Below are 19561 nucleotides of genomic sequence, written 5' to 3' on the forward strand. Positions count from 1 at the left end.
AATTATTGTAAACAAATCTCAAATATATCTAGTTGGGTTAGGCTAAAATAAATTGTTCTTGTTATAATAAGGTTAGGTAAGTTTTCTAAGATTCTTCTGGTGCAAAATTATAAATTTCTACATCAACATTAATGAAAAAAATATATCTTTAAACGTATAAGAGAAAATTTTAAAAAGGACTTAATTTTAAATGAGTTCTTGCTAACTGACCAGTTTTACATATTCGGCACGACATATATATATATAATTATATATATATAATATATATATATAATATATATATATATATATAATATATATATATATGGTAGTCGGTTGGTAGACAGCAACCACCCAGGGAGGTACTACCGTCCTGCCAAGTGAGTGTAAAACGAAGCCTGTGATTGTTTTACATGATGGTAAGATTGCTGATGTCTTTTGTCTGTCTCATAAATATGCAAGATTACAGGCATGTCTTGCTACTTCTACTTACACTTAGGTCACACTACACATACATGTACACATTTATTTATACACACTCATCTGAGTTTTCTTTGATTTTATCTTAATAGTTCTTGGTCTTATTAATTTTCCTTTTATATCCATGGGGAAGTGGAATAAGAATCTTTCCTCCGTAAGCCATGCGTGTTGTAAAAGTCAACTAAAATGCCGGGAACAATGGGCTAGTAACCCCTTTTCCTGTAAAGATTACTAAAAAGAATAAGAAGAAGAAAATTGTCAAAGTGGGAAGTCTGAATGTGCGTGGATGTTGTGCAGATGATAAGAAAGAGATGATTGTGGATGTTATGAATGAGAAGAAGCTGGATGTCCTGGCTTTAAGTGAAACAAAGCTGAAGGGGGTGGGAGAGTTTCAGTGGAGAGGAATAAATGGGATTAGGTCAGGGGTTTCAAATAGAGTTAGAGCTAAAGAAGGAGTAGCAATAATGTTGAAGGATAAGCTATGGCAGGAAAAGAGGGACTATAAATGTATTAATTCAAGGATTATGTGGAGTAAAATAAAAATTGGATGTGAAAAGTGGGTTATAATAAGCGTGTATGCACCTGGAGAAGAGAGAAGTGTAGAGGAGAGAGAGAGATTTTGGGAAATGTTGAGTGAATGCGTGGGGAGTTTTGAATCAAGTGTGAGAGTAATGGTGGTTGGGGATTTTAATGCTAAAGTGGGTAAAAATGTTATGGAGGGAGTAGTAGGTAAATTTGGGGTGCCAGGGGTAAATGTAAATGGGGAGCCTTTAATTGAGCTATGTGTAGAAAGAAATTTGGTAATAAGTAATACATATTTTATGAAAAAGAGGATAAATAAATATACAAGGTATGATGTAGCACGTAATGAAAGTAGTTTATTAGATTATGTATTGGTGGATAAAAGGTTGATGAGTAGGCTCCAGGATGTACATGTTTATAGAGGGGCAACTGATATATCGGATCATTATTTAGTTGTAGCTACAGTTAGAGTAAGAGGTAGATGGGAAAAGAGGAAGGTGGCAACAACAAGTAAGAGGGAAGTGAAAGTGTATAAACTAAGGGAGGAGGAAGTTCGGGTGAGATATAAGCGACTATTGGCAGAAAGGTGGGCTAGTGCAAAGATGAGTAGTGGGGGGGTTGAAGAGGGTTGGAATAGTTTTAAAAATGCAGTATTAGAATGTGGGGCAGAAGTTTGTGGTTATAGGAGGGTGGGGGCAGGAGGAAAGAGGAGTGATTGGTGGAATGATGAAGTAAAGGGTGTGATAAAAGAGAAAAAGGTAGCTTATGAGAGGTTTTTACAAAGCAGAAGTGTTATAAGAAGAGCAGAGTATATGGAGAGTAAAAGAAAGGTAAAGAGAGTGGTGAGAGAGTGCAAAAGGAGAGCAGATGATAGAGTGGGAGAGGCACTGTCAAGAAATTTTAATGAAAATAAGAAAAAATTTTGGAGTGAGTTAAACAAGTTAAGAAAGCCTAGGGAAAATATGGATTTGTCAGTTAAAAACAGAGTAGGGGAGTTAGTAGATGGGGAGATGGAGGTATTGGGAAGATGGCGAGAATATTTTGAGGAACTTTTAAATGTTAAGGAAGAAACAGAGGCAGTAATTTCATGCACTGGTCAGGGAGGTATACCATCTTTTAGGAGTGAAGAAGAGCAGAATGTAAGTGTGGGGGAGGTACGTGAGGCATTACGTAAAATGAAAGGGGGTAAAGCAGCTGGAACTGATGGGATCATGACAGAAATGTTAAAAGCAGGGGGGGATATAGTGTTGGAGTGGTTGGTACTTTTGTTTAATAAATGTATGAAAGAGGGGAAGGTACCTAGGGATTGGCAGAGAGCATGTATAGTCCCTTTATATAAAGGGAAAGGGGACAAAAGAGACTGTAAAAATTATAGAGGAATAAGCTTACTGAGTATACCAGGAAAAGTGTACGGTAGGGTTATAATTGAAAGAATTAGAGGTAAGACAGAATGTAGGATTGCGGATGAGCAAGGAGGTTTTAGAGTGGGTAGGGGATGTGTAGATCAGGTGTTTACATTGAAGCATATATGTGAACAGTATTTAGATAAAGATAGGGAAGTTTTTATTGCATTTATGGATTTAGAAAAGGCATATGATAGAGTGGATAGAGGAGCAATGTGGCAGATGTTGCAAGTATATGGAATAGGTGGTAAGTTATTAAATGCTGTAAAGAGTTTTTATGAGGATAGTGAGGCTCAGGTTAGGGTGTGTAGAAGAGAGGGAGACTACTTCCCGGTAAAAGTAGGTCTTAGACAGGGATGTGTAATGTCACCATGGTTGTTTAATATATTTATAGATGGGGTTGTAAAGGAAGTAAATGCTAGGGTGTTTGGGAGAGGGGTGGGATTAAATTATGGGGAATCAAATTCAAAATGGGAATTGACACAGTTACTTTTTGCTGATGATACTGTGCTTATGGGAGATTCTAAAGAAAAATTGCAAAGGTTAGTGGATGAGTTTGGGAATGTGTGTAAAGGTAGAAAGTTGAAAGTGAACATAGAAAAGAGTAAGGTGATGAGGGTGTCAAATGATTTAGATAAAGAAAAATTGGATATCAAATTGGGGAGGAGGAGTATGGAAGAAGTGAATGTTTTCAGATACTTGGGAGTTGACGTGTCGGCGGATGGATTTATGAAGGATGAGGTTAATCATAGAATTGATGAGGGAAAAAAAGGTGAGTGGTGCGTTGAGGTATATGTGGAGTCAAAAAACGTTATCTATGGAGGCAAAGAAGGGAATGTATGAAAGTATAGTAGTACCAACACTCTTATATGGGTGTGAAGCTTGGGTGGTAAATGCAGCAGCGAGGAGACGGTTGGAGGCAGCGGAGATGTCCTGTTTAAGGGCAATGTGTGGTGTAAATATTATGCAGAAAATTCGGAGTGTGGAAATTAGGAGAAGGTGTGGAGTTAATAAAAGTATTAGTCAGAGGGCAGAAGAGGGGTTGTTGAGGTGGTTTGGTCATTTAGAGAGAATGGATCACAGTAGAATGACATGGAAAGCATATAAATCTATAGGGGAAGGAAGGCGGGGTAGGGGTCGTCCTCGAAAGGGTTGGAGAGAGGGGGTAAAGGAGGTTTTGTGGGTAAGGGGCTTGGACTTCCAGCAAGCGTGCGTGAGCGTGTTAGATAGGAGTGAATGGAGACGAATGGTACTTGGGACCTGACGATCTGTTGGAGTGTGAGCAGGGTAATATTTAGTGAAGGGATTCAGGGAAACCGGTTATTTTCATATAGTCGGACTTGAGTCCTGGAAATGGGAAGTACAATGCCTGCACTTTAAAGGAGGGGTTTGGGATATTGGCAGTTTGGAGGGATATGTTGTGTATCTTTATATGTTTATGCTTCTAGACTGTTGTATTCTGAGCACCTCTGCAAAAACAGTGATAATGTGCGAGTGTGGTGAAAGTGTTGAATGATGATGAAAGTATTTTCTTTTTGGGGATTTTCTTTCTTTTTTGGGTCACCCTGCCTCGGTGGGAGACGGCCGACTTGTTGAAAAAAAAAAAAAAAAAAATACATATATATATATATTATATATATATATATATATATATATATATATATATATATATATAAAGCCCCTTCATAGCGCATATGCTGTATTCTTTTCGACTCAAGGCCGAAGGACTGTTTACCTTAAACTCCTGATCTTCACCACTGATGAAGTCACTGTGTGGCGAAACGTTTCCTCAATAAAGATACCCAAGTGTTACACGACGTGTCTAATTTATAAACGTGTCTGTTCTCTGAACCATTTATCTACATATCATATATTGCCATATAGTATCATAGGTTATGCAATGTCATATAATATCATAATTATACAGTGCCATATAGTATCATAATTATACAATACCATATAGTATGAGATTATTATAGTGCCATACAGCATCATAATTATACAATGCCGTATAGTATCAGATTATTATAGTGCCATATAGTATCATAGATTATTATACAGTGCAGTACTGCCCTAAGTTATAGTACACGATGCCATATACTACCAAAATCATATACTATTATATAGCGTCATATACTGTCGTACAGTATATGACAGTGTCATAATACTATATCATGACAAATACTGCCATACAGTCACACAGGTCAAAACCCATTAGGAAACAAAACATTAAGTGATAATGGTTTTCAATAATCCATCAGTATTGTGTATTGAGAGTTACAATATAATGTTCTCTTAGAGCATGATGTATGTTAGGTATAACATGACGTATGGATATACAAGAGTTTCCCACTAAATAGTTTACTTCTGCCTGAAGACGAGCTCTAATTAGATCGGAAATAAATAAATAAATAAATGTGTGTGTGTGTGTGTGTGTGTGTGTGTGTGTGTGTGTGTGTGTGTGTGTGTGTGTGTGTGTGTGTGTTAGTTACCATTTTGTCCTAAGCACATGTCGATTAGACACTAGGGCTGTAGTATATGTGTGTGTGTGTGTGTGTGTGTGTGTGTGTGTGTGTGTGTGTGTGTGTGTGTGTGTGTGTGTGTGTGTACGCAATACATTTTATTCTTATGCTAACATTTTTTCACAAAGAAACAACTAATGTATATGTTACCGTACGACTTTCAAAATATTTCCATTAAATTATGAGAAAATAATGTATTACTAAAATTTATTTTCCACCATCACTCATTCTTGATCATTACAATTCTAATAAATTATTACACTTTAACCTTTGTATTTGGTACATAAGCAAGAATTCTAAACATACTTAACTAAAACAAACAACTAACAGAACGTCGTAACACGTCCAGATGTACGAGTTATAACAGTGTACTCTGTTGCCGTCACTAGAGCTACCATCTCGCACCTCTCCCAGCCCCAAGCATCTTCTCACCGGGTAATTTGCGGTACACGCGCCTTCACCACTACCACCTCCATTACTCCGCTACTAACAAGGCTTCCGTGAGAAGCAATTTTTTTTCTCCCAAATTACGTCTGGACAAATAATAAACTATTACTTTTTTATGTCTTATAAACTTAAACTAATACATTATTATATTATTATTATTATTATTATTATTATTATTATTATTATTATTATTATTATTATTATTAATACACCGGTTACTATAGAGTTTTAAGCAAGTACAAGCCTCATTAATCGGACACTGGGATGGACTGGGCAATTTTCTCTCACAAACTCCTTTCTCCAGGCAGATATCGATGGCGAGATGCTGGTTTGGCTATATAAGGCAAGTGCTGCATCAGACGTCATTCATTCACTGTCTGCTACAGACACAACACTACGACTCAAAATCATGAAGGTAATTTGAAAGTAAAACCTCATCTTATGCTTTTTCAGTACGCTTTTCTCATCAGTATAATGAAGACGTTATAAGATATTCCTTAACTAAATATAAAAATTACTAAAAGAAAAAGGATTAAAAACGTCAATATTAATTTAAATCTAAACAATCGCCTGCTATTAAGAATAAATGTTATGCCACTCAAAAAATGAGAGTTCTGTCTCCATTACCACTACTAAATTATTTACACATTTTCCTTGTTAAAGGTGGCAGTATTGGTAGTGGTGTTGGTGGCAGGTGTGACGCTGGCCTTACCTACAGATCCTTACGGTCAACCAGTTTACCCATCGGTAAGTCGAGTAGATCTAAAATGTGGGCAATGAAAATTAAAATACTCAGTGAAAGTATGAAATATTACAAAAAATCACAGCATTTGATGTCAAAATTAATTCTATTCCCTGGTGGTGTCCTCAGGAACCCATTCCCTACAACTTCGGCTACGGTGTTAAGGACGAGTACGCTGGTACTGATTTCGGCCACAACGAAGACTCCGACGGTCATACATCGAAGGGTTCATACAATGTTGCCCTCCCTGACGGCCGCATACAAACAGTGAGTCGCATAATATCCTAATTCAATCCTTACTTAATATAAATAATATAAACATACATCTTCGAACATCAACGAGCATATCTTTAATGCAAGAACACTTCCCTGTGTTCAGGATATGAACTCACACTACAGGAGCCGTGAAACATTCATAAATGTTCCCAAGCTAGAGTGGGTTGGAAGCAAGTATGCCACGAGATATATATATATATATATATATATATATATATATATATATATATATATATATATATATATATATATATATATATATATATATGTCGTGCCGAATAGGCAGAACTTGCCATCTTGGCTTAAATAGCAGCGCTCATCTTGCCATATAAGACAAGTGAAAATTTGTGTATGCAATAATTTCGCCAAAATCATTCTGAATCTAACGGAAAAAATATATTTCACTGTGTTTGTTTAGTATTAAATTACTGTAAACAAATCTAAAATATATTTAGTTGGGTTAGGCTAAAATAAATTGTTCTTGTTATAATAAGGTTAGGTAAATTTTCTAAGAATCTTTTGGTGCAAAATTAAATTTTTTTACATTAACATTAATAAAAAATATATATCTTTAAACGAATAAAAGAAAATTTCAGAAAGGACTTCATTTTAAATGAGTTCTTGTTAATTGACCAGTTTTACATATTCGGCACGACTATATATATATATATATATATATATATATATATATATATATATATATATATATATATATATATATATATATATATATATATATATATATATATAAAACTTATTCTACTTCCCAGGTAAACTATGTGGCTGACCATCAAAACGGGTATCAGGCTCAGGTGAGTTACAAAGGTCAGGCCCAGTACCCTCACGAGTACGGTCCCCCGGTCACCTTCAAGCCTCAGTATCAAGGGTCATACCAGCCTCAGCCTTCATACCTATAGATATCAACGTTCAGTTTCTTCCAGCGGCCTTAGAACACATTCTTTATTGTATATATATATACATACCAATTAAAAGATGTTAAACGAAGCTTTCATTTATTACCCAAAACCTTAAAGCTGCGTCATGTGATTTTTTATATGAAAAAAAATATTAAATACATGCACCACTGCTTGTGATAATTCCTATTACACACACACACACACACACACACACACACACAATTCACAAGTCTTGTGACAAACTCTCTCCAGAAAGGGGACAATTTTTACTCTCATGCTAAGAAGACTTCATCAGCGTTATGAGGAAAATCCTAGGAATAACATGCAAGAAACTCGCACACAGCTTAGACCGAGGCAGCAGTTGTGTGAACAGAGAAAACTGAGGAGTGCAAGCATGCAGCCATCACTTAACATTGTACACTTATAATTGTGTAAAACAGAGTTGTATCTCTCTAAGCTTATACTAGCACGACAATGAATCTTTATAACATCAGTAAGACAGACTAATCGTTAACACAAACATTCCCTATAAACACAATGTACATGGTCCTTCGCTATAAACGTTTACACGGGATGATTGAGACGTAACTCAAAATATTCTAGGCAAACGCATGTATTCCAGCAATCAGGAAAAGGATTACAAAACATATATAGACAGATACATAGTTTACGAGCGAAGGGAAGTGACATAAGGGCCGAGAATAAAACGCCATGAAAAAATATGTAAAATTTGCACAACCCAAAGCAGAATGAATTTAGAGCAGGTCGCTCCTGCCTCTCACAACTACTGTACCATAATGCATGATCTTAAATTCACCGAAGACAAAAAAAATGGCAAATGGAGTATATACAGATTTTGCCAAAGCCTCTGAAAATAGAGTCATGGTGTAATAACGTACAAAATGTGTGCAAAAAAGAGTAACTGGAAAAAGTGGGAAGATGGATATTTAGTTTTCTAAGGAATAGAACACAAAGTGTAATAGTGATTAAAGTGAAATCAAAGGCTGCTATAGTGAAAAGCTTTGTTCCCCAAGGCACTGTATCAGCCACTATTTTCTTTCTCATTCTCATATCCGACACAGACGTATGAATCACAGCATTGTAATATTCTTTGCAGACGATACTAGAATCGATGTAAGCAAAGTCTTCCAGAGCGCCAATGACAATAAAGATTGAAGTTATAAACACTGGAACGGAGTATTAAACAAACTCGAATCACTCAACTGAGCATAAAACTAATATGAGTGTCCAGAGAGCGATTACATCAGGAACCTCACTTGCAAGGATCAAAATAGTGTCACTATCACAACCGTAAAGAATATGATAGGCTGGATAACTAAAAACCTTAAAAAAAAAAAGAGATGCTAAGCCAATAATGATACTCTTCAAGCACCAAAATTACTGGCAACTTTTGTAGTCCTTCGATCTGTACTCCTTGGAATGCAGGCGAGAGCGGTACATTATAATCTACACCTGGAAAATTCTAGAGGGACTTGTCCCAAATATGCTCACAAATTGTTCCCCATGAAAATAAGAGGTTTGGGAGATGGTGTAAAATACTTCCAATAAAAACAGGGGTTCAATGAATACACTAAAGGAAAACTTAATAAGTGTAAAGGGACCAAGACTTTTCAACGTCCTCTCTTCATACATATGGGGAATTACCAACAGATCCATGGCTGTCTTCAAGAAGGAACGGATAAGTTTCTCAATCAGTGCCTGATCAGCCGGGCTGTGGTGCTTTTGCTGGACCAACATCCTAGTTAATCAGTCATACACAGGGAGGCCTGGTCTGGAACTGAGCCGCAAAGGCGTTGAAGCTCGAAACACATTCCAAGTAGACCAGAAGAGAGGAAAACACGACAGAATATTATCATTATTAATTAATCAGGTGACTGAACTGAACAAGACGGGGTCCTTTAACATGCGAGGAAGAGGGGGCCATATATAGCAGCTAAAGAACCAGATGAGCCACAGGGATGTTTTGAAGTATTTTTTTTCAGATTACAACAGTAAGCAAGGGAAATGAACTTGTAAAGAGTACGGAGGCACCGTCTATAAAATTTAATTAGATATAACTCAAGAAATCGTAATGACACGATTGCAAACAAACCGCGGGTTCAATCCCGGCCGGGGGTATGGTTTAATTAGATATAACTTTACACGGGAGGACAGAAATCAGTTAGGTTCCTTGTTAGTAGTTACGAGCTTGCCACCTATAAACACAACTATGTGAGCAGTACAAAAGGGTAGGAACCAACGACTCCACTGAGATGAAGATGCAAAGGCGGCGTACACGAATATACTGTCCCTGAAACAAAAATACTTTATGAAGGGTTGACGCTGACAACCTCCAAATACAATGTCAAAAGTAAATATGATTCGTCAAAACATGCCAAAAATAGGTAAAGTCAGGTATTAAAAATTAAAAGACAGGGCCAGGAACTATGACTCGACGTCTGTAAACACGTCAAAACCATATATGTCAGATTTATTATTGCAGCGATAAACTGAAAGGTAAGTGATGTTTTAACGCCCCATGGAGCATGAAGGAGAGAAAAGCGTGAGGGAGGAGCATCATTACCTTCACGTATATAAGGTGAACACATCACCTGTTGATCAACAGTTCACACGGCCTCAACCACACAAAAGCTTCTCCAACATGTTTAAGGTATTTGTGGCTTTATAAAGTGATTTCCTGTTTATTAATATGGCCAAACACGATCAAGGGCAATTGATTAAATGTGTATATAATACAATACATGGAATTTACGTAGTGGTTTTTGCAGTTTCTGGATGTATATTCGTTATATTTGTTATTTATTTTATGGATCATCGCCCAAGCGGCCCAATGACAGACTATGCTTTTAGATTGATGCTACATGAAAGTACTTGGGTACTGAAGAATTATTTGCCAAAATGTGAAATACTGCAAAAGAAAGTAAAATGAGAATTAACATTTAAAAGAATGCAGCAGATGCTTCAAAATAATTATAACATTGTCTTGGGGAGCAGGTAGTGATGATGATACTGGTAGTGGGTACGTCAATGGCTCTCCCATCAGACCCCTACAACCAACCCAGCTACAAACCAGTGAGTCTCAATTTGTATATTTTCAGATAGATTACAGGTTGCCTAATTAAGCTGTTAAAATTCACCTGGTAAGGTTTATAATTTACCTGACTGTTTCTGTTAACTTTATCCCCAGGCGCCTATGCCATACAACTTCGCCTACGGTGTTAAGGACGAATATTCTGGCACTGACTATGGCCACAACGAGAATTCCGACGGTAATGCTGTCAAGGGCTCCTACAATGTCGTGCTCCCTGATGGCCGCATCCAAACAGTAAGTACCTGGTATGATGCTTAACACACATATGCAGTAGTAGTATCTTTACTGTTGAAACGTTTCATCTACACAGTAGGTTTCTTTAGTCAAGATACAGATGCACCAGGTGTAATAGTGAAATGAAGACGTAATCAGTCCATCATCCTCGGAGAAACAGTATTTGAGGTGGTCAGTTCCTCAGCCTGGGGAGGAGTTCAGCTCCATGGAGATGAACTCTTTCCCAGGCTTAGGGACTGACCGCCTCAAATACTATTTCTCCAAGGATGATGGACTGATTTCATCATCTTCATTTCATTACTACACCTGCTGCCTTTGTATCTTGACTGAAGAAGCCTACTGTGTAGACGAAATTATTCAACAATAAAGACATCCAAGAGTTGCACACATGTGTTATCATCAACTTGTCGGTATTTTATACAATTTTCAACCCAAGTACCAGTTATACACAACATCAATAACCACTGAATGTATTCTTAGCTAAATTAACATAGTGTACTCGAAATACACAGATATTTAGCTAGTAACTTTTTTATATGTCATTTAAGAATAAAACCATTAATGATATTAATAAACTGGTGAGACGCGGCCTTAATAATGCTCCCCGTATAATTAATAGGAGTTAAACCTAACAAACTAACTTTATTCTCATCAGGTGAGCTATGTAGCTGATCACCAAAACGGGTACCAGGCTCAGGTGAGCTACCAGGGAGAGGCCCAGTACCCCCACGAGTACGGTCCCCCGGTCACCTTCAAGCCCCAGTACCAGAACTCATACCAACCTCAGCCCTCATACCAGCCCCAGCCCTCATACCAGCCCCAGCCCTCATACCAGCCCCAGCCCTCATACCAGCCCCAGCCCTCATACCAGCCTCAGCCTTCATACCAGCCCCAGCCCTCGTATCAATAAACACCGACGAAGTCTTAGCATGATGAAAACTTTCAATACTAGTCAGGGACGTAGTACATAGGATTTCTACCGCATTTATAATTACGTAATTTTTCACCCCCCCCCCACTTTTCCTTATTGCTTTCTTAAAGAACATCCGTAACTGTGAGTATTACAACTTAAATTAAAACATCCCAAAATGGATGGAACACTGTAAATATATTACAATTTTAGCCCATTACACCACACGACTTAGTAACTTTGACGCCGTGAATCTCCATCATTTTGATCAGATACACATGTGAATCAAGATATAAATCAACATCAGTGAGAACTTAGATTCAATTCCAGTTTTCAACATATATTTTTGTATCTCAACATTGTAAGTCAACACGTAAAAATTAATAAAACTACAGGCATCAAAAAGTTTTATATTACCTGATAAAGTAGTCTGCCACTAGTCAAGGAAAAATACAGAGCTTTGACTGTACAAGTGTTACTAATATAATTCTTAAACCTTGCAATGAATCGCCAAAACCATCAACAGGTAAATGAAAATTTGAGTTATGTGGGTAAGTGTTGGTGTCCATGTTTAAAAACACTTACAAATGAAAAGAGTATGCGACAAAATTAACTCCAAAATTTATAAATTTCAGTTATGAAAAAAGACAAGTGGCAGTGTGCATACTCTTGTTAGAAGACACAAGACACTATTTATTTTAGCTACATAGCAATTGAAAGCGGAAAGTGAAAAGATAAATTACGATAATTTCTTGGTGGCAGCAAACAGAAGATACTATAACACTGAACTATATAATAAACATTGTAAAATGAACTACTGGTTAATGTCTTCACAAATAACAGTGGTGAATGCCTGGAATAAATTTAGGAAAGAAAGAATGTACCAATACCACTGAAAATTCATAAAACTTGTATGATCATTTTAACAGTGGTCCAGGCACCATGAGCCTTATTCCTTGAACTACAAACAGGTAATAACACCCATACTAGATATTTACGTGGCAGTCTACCCATATACCCGGAGTGGAGAAGAGGAAATACCCAGTTTAAAAAAAAAAAAACTACATTTTACTGAATCCAAAATAAATAGCTATTCTGATTCCAGTACAAACGAAATTTAATGACCATACATCAAACCAAAGTTACGGTATTGGTACCAAGAGGGTGAAACTTCACAAATATTTATGAGAGCTCTCACAGCCTCTACACACATCATTTACTTTCCCAACAGATGGCGGTGTTGATTATCATGACGGGGCTGTGCTTTCTTATTTTCCCCTCACTCCCTACATTGGTCCAATGATAAACTTTTTTAATGTATCAGCCATTACCCAGCAAGGCAGGGTGATTCTAAGAAGGAAAACACGTTACCAATCCAGGCTTCACAGCTGTCCTTGCAGAAGCGCACGGACGTCGTAAGTCCAACAGATCCAAGGGAAACAAAACATCCCCAGCCTTCCTTCAGATAAACACTGGCACTGTACTTCCCACCGGTTTCCGTACATGCCTTCATGGACATTATCCTGCTCACAGTTCAACAGTATATCAAACCGAAAACTATTTGTCCGCACTCACTGCGATCTAACACATGTCTGCTATTATATATCTGAAATTATTTGATACATATAAAAAAAAACAGCAGGTTGAAATAATGACAAAAGACCAATTTTCTATTGAGCATTACCCGGTTAATCTTCTGTAGATGCTCCAAAGATTGATAACCTGTAACAGCGGCCAAAAAAAAAAAAAAAAAAAAAAAAAAATGGCCAATTTTCTATTATCATCTTCTGTAGAAGCTCCCAAGGTTGATAACGTGTACGTGTTTAGGAAGATCGCCCCACCAGAGGCTTCATGCCAGACTTGACGGTGTGTTAGTGTTCCCTGCAAGCAGACCAACGTCGGCATCACGGCCAAGTTGAAAACAATTTTTTTTTTTTGTAAGAAAGTTGAGTTCCTTATCGAAGACTGATGTGGGTTCGCCGGTGTTGTCCCTGCCCGGGTCTTTCCCAGTTGGTGACCCGGCATTGGCTACCGGGTGGGGAGGTGCCTTATCGAAGACAACTGAGAATTTCGACGGGTCTGTTTGACACTGGTCTCTTAAGGTGCACTACCCAAAACTACATACAAACCTAATTTACTGTTCTCTATGCAAAATTCGCGAAAGAATATTCGTAAGAGCGTCCACAATACCGCCCGCGCGCCGGAAGCCGCCCATTTGACTTAGCAGTGCAGCCCGCCAGAGATTTTGGTAAAAAATAATAGACCAATGAAGCCTACACAACTTTGGCATTTTTTAATATTCTTAATTTTTTTCAATAATTAACAGCTAAACTTCACTACTATCAGTTAAAAAAAATCGTGAACCTCTCACACAAAAGGATTTCTGGTAATTTGGCTCATAAAAATGCTGAAACAATCCTGGGCTCCCTTGACATATAGGATGCACTATTTCATAGCAAATTTTATTATATATATATATATATATATATATATATATATATATCTATATATATATATATATATATATAGAGAGAGAGAGAGAGAGAGAGAGAGAGAGAGATAGCCAGTACGACATTGTCAGCTTGAGAAAATGCGACGATAACTTCACATCACCTCAGTATACCAACCTTTGCATCATTTAATAAATAACTCCTTACTTGCTTTTATGACAAGACAATTAAGTAATTTATACGAATAATAAATTAGGCGCACGCACACAGGTAACATAATTTCTGGCTTAAGTAGAAGATTCCAGGCTGCCACGTGGTTTACGATCCCAGGCTGCCACATGGTTTACGATCCCAGGCTGCCACATGGTTTACGATCCCAGGCTGCCACATGGTTTACGATCCCAGGCTGCCACATGGTTTACGATCCCAGGCTGCCACATGGTTTACGATCCCAGGCTGCCACATGGTTTACGATCCCAGGCTGCCACATGGTTTACGATCCCAGGCTGCCACGTGGTTTACGAAAGATTAGATAATGAACTATTTTTTGTTCAAGCTTCCTCCTGCAGCAACCTTCCTTTACTGCAACATGAAGGAAAGAAGTGGGAATGACGAGATTTTGTTTTAAGATTTATCTCAGGATTTTATGCATCGAGAGGTCAACATCTCTAAGCTTTTGTATACTGAGAGTTTTAATAAATATTTTACAGAGTAAATTACCCTTGATTATTGGTAAATGACACTTCGTGTCATCTAATCCAATTAACCAATCATTCCCTTTTAACTGTTAAACAGTGGGTAAATGATTGAAGAATAACACGACGCAGTATACATGTTCACCATGAACCCACAAAACAAGAGATTCAAGGCTTTGCCTGGACAAATGTGCCCACAAGTGTGGGAAAAAAAGAGACTTACTCAGTATTTATCTTTATCAAGTTATGATGAAGCTCAACACTTAGCAAAACTTCGGCAGACGTCGTCAGACTTGCTCTGCATATTTATATTCTCATTATTCTCTCTCTCGCTCTCGCTCTCTCTCTCTCTCTCTCTCTCTCTCTCTCTCTCTCTCTGATGTGTGTGTAAGCACATGAAAGCGCTCAGGTTTTATTTCCTATTTTCACTTTGGTATTTTTTCATATTTGCAATCACGTGTTTTACTGTGATTTCTTCCATATAGATGTGTGTGTGTGTGTGTGTGTGTGTGTGTGTGTGTGTGTGTGTGTGTGTGTGTGTGTGTGTGTGTGTGTGTGTGTGTGTGTGTGTGTGTGTGTGTAAGTCAATATATCCAAGTTTACCTAAACACAATATTAAATAATTTCAATTTAATATCAATTATAAAACTTAAATTGATGTTATTCTTCCTTAGCACTGCAGGTCATCCAGATAAACTCCGGACGCTCCGGGAAAACATGTTATACAAATATTGCCTTTTCTCAAGAAATGCAATATTCACTAAACGTAGCCAAGAGCCAGCCCACATATATACTCACGGTGTGAGAATAGTTTACCCAAATATACACTGGTCTACCTGGAGGGTATTCCGGGGATCAACCGGTCAACGTCCAGGCCTCCCGTGGTCGTATGAGAATGGTTTACCAAGATATACACTGCTGCGAAAATGGTTTACCAAGATATAAACTAGTGTGAGAATGGTTTACCCAGATATACACTCGTGGTGTAAGACAGGTTTAAAAATATTAATTCTCAGCGTGAGAGACCGGTTTACCTAGATAAATACACATACAAACTCTGAGTTTTTTTTTTTTACCTCGATAAACACTTAATACACTGTTCGACCTATCTGAACTACCTTCTGAACGTCAATACATTTTACAATGCTCAACACTAACCTTTTCTTTTTGTCTGATCAAGGCCTCATCAGACTCGTCTCTCAACTCCAGACATCCCTACCTGCCCTTTATTATAAAAGATTTCTTTTAATTTATACTGTAAGAACAATGTACAAAATATTATACTTCAAACATATAGCAACTGTAATATTTAAACCTATGTTCCTCAGACATTTTTATTCAACATCTCAATATTTCCAGCAGGTTTACAGAGGTGGAAGATACAAAAGTGGGAGGGAAGAGAAGAGGTTGGAGTGAAGGCGAAGAAGTGAGAGGAAAGAAGTGGGAGAGAAGGGAAGAAGTGGGAGAAAAGGGAAGAAGTGGGAGGGAAGTAAAGAAGTGAGAGGGTAGGAGAGAAGTTTGAGAGAGAAGTGGAATGGCAGGAGAGAGGTGGGAGGGGCAGGGTGAGATGGGAGGAAGAAAGGATAGATTAGGAAAGACATGAGAAAGGGAAAGGGAAAAAGAGCGGGAAGGAAAAGAGGTGGAAATGAGGGTACGACTGAGAACATAGAGGTAGAGGAAGGCTGGTAGTGGTTACCGTCATATTACGGTACAAAGGCTGGAGTCAGTGAGCCGTGATCATCAATGATCCTTCAACCGTCCATCACTCCGGCAACACACACCAACCCACACAACTTCTTCACAGTATTTTTCTCTACCAAAAATATCCTTCACGTTCTCATTCCACTGAATATGAGATAAACCTTCAAGCAATAAATTTAGAAACTGCTTATGATTCTAACTCTTCTATACAGTCCACCGACTTTAGAACAGCTGGCAGTGAACACCATGAAATCAGAAAGTGTAACGAAACCATCAAAGACCGTAAACTCGACAGCATCTCAGTCAATGACCTTCAATGTCTTCCTAGCAGGTGGTACTGACGGTCAAGTCCACCCGCTCCCACCTGACCTAAAACCCACTGAGATTCTTAGCTGTTTTATTTATAAATACGTGAAAGAAAATGGAGATATTGTTTAATTTGAAAGTGGACGGTGAACTGAACTTCCAGCATTTCTTGCATTGAATGACTTACGAGAATAGCCCTTCACGCCAAGTAAAAATTAAACAAAATTTGTAAACCTGATAACTAAAATAAAAATAATAAAATAAAATAATTAAAACCATAATAATTACATAATAATAATAATAATTCCAGATACTTATGTTGTACAACATTTAAACAACTGTTCCTTGAATAAATCTGCTAGGAAATATTTTTTACAGAAAATATTAAAACAATAATGATTGGATTAGTTTTCTATACTGCCAGTAGGTAAGATAGGTAAGTATCACAGTAGGTACCAGGCCCAGGTGACCTACCTATTACAATACGTACCAGTCTCAGGTGACCTATGTAGCGTTCACAGTAGGTACCAAGTTCAGCTGACCTACTTAGCCATCACTATAGTTTCAGAGTAGGTCGCTCCTGCCTCTGGCAACTACTGAAAAACCACTGAAGTACAGAATGCAGATGCAGTATCAACATACTTTACAAAAGCCCTGGGCAAGAGCGATCATGGTGTATTAGCACACAAAATGCGTGCCAAGGGAATAACTGGAAAAGTGGGCACACGAATTTTTAACTTTCTAACCAAGTGAACTCAAAAAGTAAAAGTAAACAGTTATGTCAGAGGATGCCACAATGAAAACCTCTGTTCCGCAAGGCAGGCTCATCCTTTTCTTCATCCTCATATCTGACAAAGACAGAAATAAAAGTCACAGCACTGAGTGCCATCCTTGCAAGAGCACTCTCCGGGTAGACTCCAGGTAACTACTTGACTCGTCACTCAACGATGAGTTCCACTTCAGTTCACACAAGTCCTTACAACAGTAGTCCCAGTTCTTGCCCCGGCGGTATACACCCTTACAGCAGTAGTCCCAGCCCTTACCTCAGTAGTATAGTTCCTTACACCAGTAGTCCCAGCCCTTACCCCAGTAATAATAGACCCTTTCACCAGTAGTCCCAGCCCATATCCAAGTAGTATAGACCCTTACACCAGTAGACGCAGCCCTTACCCAAGTAGTATAGGCCCTTACATCAGTAGACGCAGCCCTTACACCAGTAGACGCAGCCCTTACCCAAGTAGTATAGACCCTTACACCAGTAATAATAGACCCTTACACCAGTAGACGCAGCCCATACTCAAGTAGTATAGACCCTTACACCAGTAGTCCCAGGCCTTAGGTAGCAAGTTCAGCCCTTATACTAGGGCAGTTACCATCCCAGCACCAGTCACACCAATTCCAGTCATACGAGCACCAGTCATCATACAAGCAGGGGCAGATATATCATCAACAGCATTTAAAATAATTAATTATTCCTGTCATGTGTCATTACTTAACTCTTACAACTGATGTAAAACTGACTGCCGGTTAAGTCCGTTATAATTAATTCAAACTGCTCTTTCCGTGGGTCAGACTAACCATATTAATTTTAATATATTAAACTTGTCCTTTTGGTAAAAGTTCTATTGAATTTCACAGTTAAATTAATTTTAATGTATATTTTCTTATTAACACATCAGCCGCTTCCTACCGAGATAGAAGTGCCAGAAAAAGAAGAAACACTTTCACGATCGCTCACTCCATCACTCACTTGCCAGTGCCTACACTACAGTTCAATATATATATATATATATATATATATATATATATATATATATATATATATATATATATATATATGTGTGTGTGTGTGTGTGTGTGTGTGTGTGTGTGTGTGTGTGTGTGTGTGTGTGTGTGTGTGTGTGTGTGTGTGTGTGTGTGTGTGTGTGTGTGTGTGTGTATGTGTGTATGTGTGTATGTGTGTGTGTATGTGTGTGTGTATGTGTATGTGTGTGTGTGTGTGTGTGTGTGTGTGTGTGTGTGTGTATGTGTATGTGTATGTATGTATGTGTGTATGTGTGTGTATGTATGTGTGTGTATGTGTGTGTATGTGTGTGTATGTGTAAGCGCGCCTTTGGCAAAACAGTGATGAAGTGAATGATGACCTAAGTTTTTATTTTTCGGGCCACCCTGCCTTGGTGGGATACGACCGATGTGTTCATATATATATATATATATATATATATATATATATATATATATATATATATATATATATATATATATATATATATATATATATTATATATATATTATATTATATTATATTAGCATTATTACTTTTCTCTACTCTGAAAACTATCGTAAAATCTAACTAATATTAGCCATAATAATATCATAAAATATTAGCAATAATAATATAGTTCACAATAGTATATTATCATTATTAGGATTTATACTATTGCTTATAATAACTATTATTAAACCTTACTGATGTTTATTATTAGTATTAGACATGACTTTATCCTTCATTAATCTTGTTTTACAATGGTTCCGGCTCTCCAGGGAAATACGCAGTAAAGCGCCTCGCCGTTGCCACAATTCTCGCCTTTACAATTTTGTGTGTGCTGAGAATTAGTTCAAACGAACGTTAATTACTCCAGCCTCTTTAACCTTTGTCATAAATGTTGTTAAAATTAATTGGTATTTAACACATGCAAATGACTGTCCGATGGCAGAGTTAGTACCACAGTCATGCTTCTTTGTGGAGCCGAGGTTACATCCGCTGATGTCGAGATGCTGAGGCCAAGTACGTATTACAGTATATGTTATATCTGCTCATGGTGTGTCGGAGATCATCGCCTTTCCCCCACGGCATGGTCTATA

The 19561-nt window shown here is 37.7% G+C and overlaps 2 protein-coding genes across 2 annotated transcripts; both read left to right on the plus strand.

Annotated features, from left to right (window-relative positions):
• The first annotated feature begins 5660 nt into the window (after positions 1-5660).
• LOC128699380 (pro-resilin-like) lies at positions 5661-7376 on the plus strand. The gene is made up of 4 exons (XM_053792054.2): positions 5661-5768; positions 6017-6100; positions 6225-6362; positions 7142-7376. The coding sequence occupies exons 1-4, from the start codon at positions 5676-5678 to the stop codon at positions 7286-7288; spliced, it is 462 nt and encodes a 153-aa protein (XP_053648029.1). The 5' UTR covers positions 5661-5675; the 3' UTR covers positions 7289-7376.
• A 2370-nt stretch (positions 7377-9746) lies between these two features.
• On the plus strand, positions 9747-12053 carry LOC128699378 (adhesive plaque matrix protein-like). Its single transcript, XM_053792051.2, has 4 exons — positions 9747-9959; positions 10304-10381; positions 10497-10634; positions 11290-12053. Exons 1-4 carry the CDS (start codon positions 9828-9830, stop codon positions 11542-11544), a joined length of 603 nt encoding a protein of 200 aa, XP_053648026.1. The 5' UTR covers positions 9747-9827; the 3' UTR covers positions 11545-12053.
• Positions 12054-19561: the final 7508 nt, after the last annotated feature.

Source organism: Cherax quadricarinatus, chromosome 61 (assembly GCF_038502225.1).
Source record: "Cherax quadricarinatus isolate ZL_2023a chromosome 61, ASM3850222v1, whole genome shotgun sequence".
NCBI lineage: Eukaryota > Metazoa > Arthropoda > Malacostraca > Decapoda > Parastacidae > Cherax > Cherax quadricarinatus.

What these genes read in the sequence shown, in the direction of transcription:
- LOC128699380 (XM_053792054.2), top strand. Translation starts at nt 5,676, where the DNA reads ATGCTGGTTTGGCTATATAAGGCAAGTGCTGCATCAGACGTCATTCAT. An exon ending in TACGACTCAAAATCATGAAG is followed by an intron (nt 5,769 to 6,016) that starts GTAATTTGAAAG and finishes TCCTTGTTAAAG; the next exon opens with GTGGCAGTATTGGTAGTGGT. An exon ending in GTCAACCAGTTTACCCATCG is followed by an intron (nt 6,101 to 6,224) that starts GTAAGTCGAGTA and finishes TGGTGTCCTCAG; the next exon opens with GAACCCATTCCCTACAACTT.
- LOC128699378 (XM_053792051.2), top strand. Translation starts at nt 9,828, where the DNA reads ATGGAGCATGAAGGAGAGAAAAGCGTGAGGGAGGAGCATCATTACCTT. An exon ending in GCTTCTCCAACATGTTTAAG is followed by an intron (nt 9,960 to 10,303) that starts GTATTTGTGGCT and finishes CTTGGGGAGCAG; the next exon opens with GTAGTGATGATGATACTGGT. An exon ending in ACCAACCCAGCTACAAACCA is followed by an intron (nt 10,382 to 10,496) that starts GTGAGTCTCAAT and finishes CTTTATCCCCAG; the next exon opens with GCGCCTATGCCATACAACTT.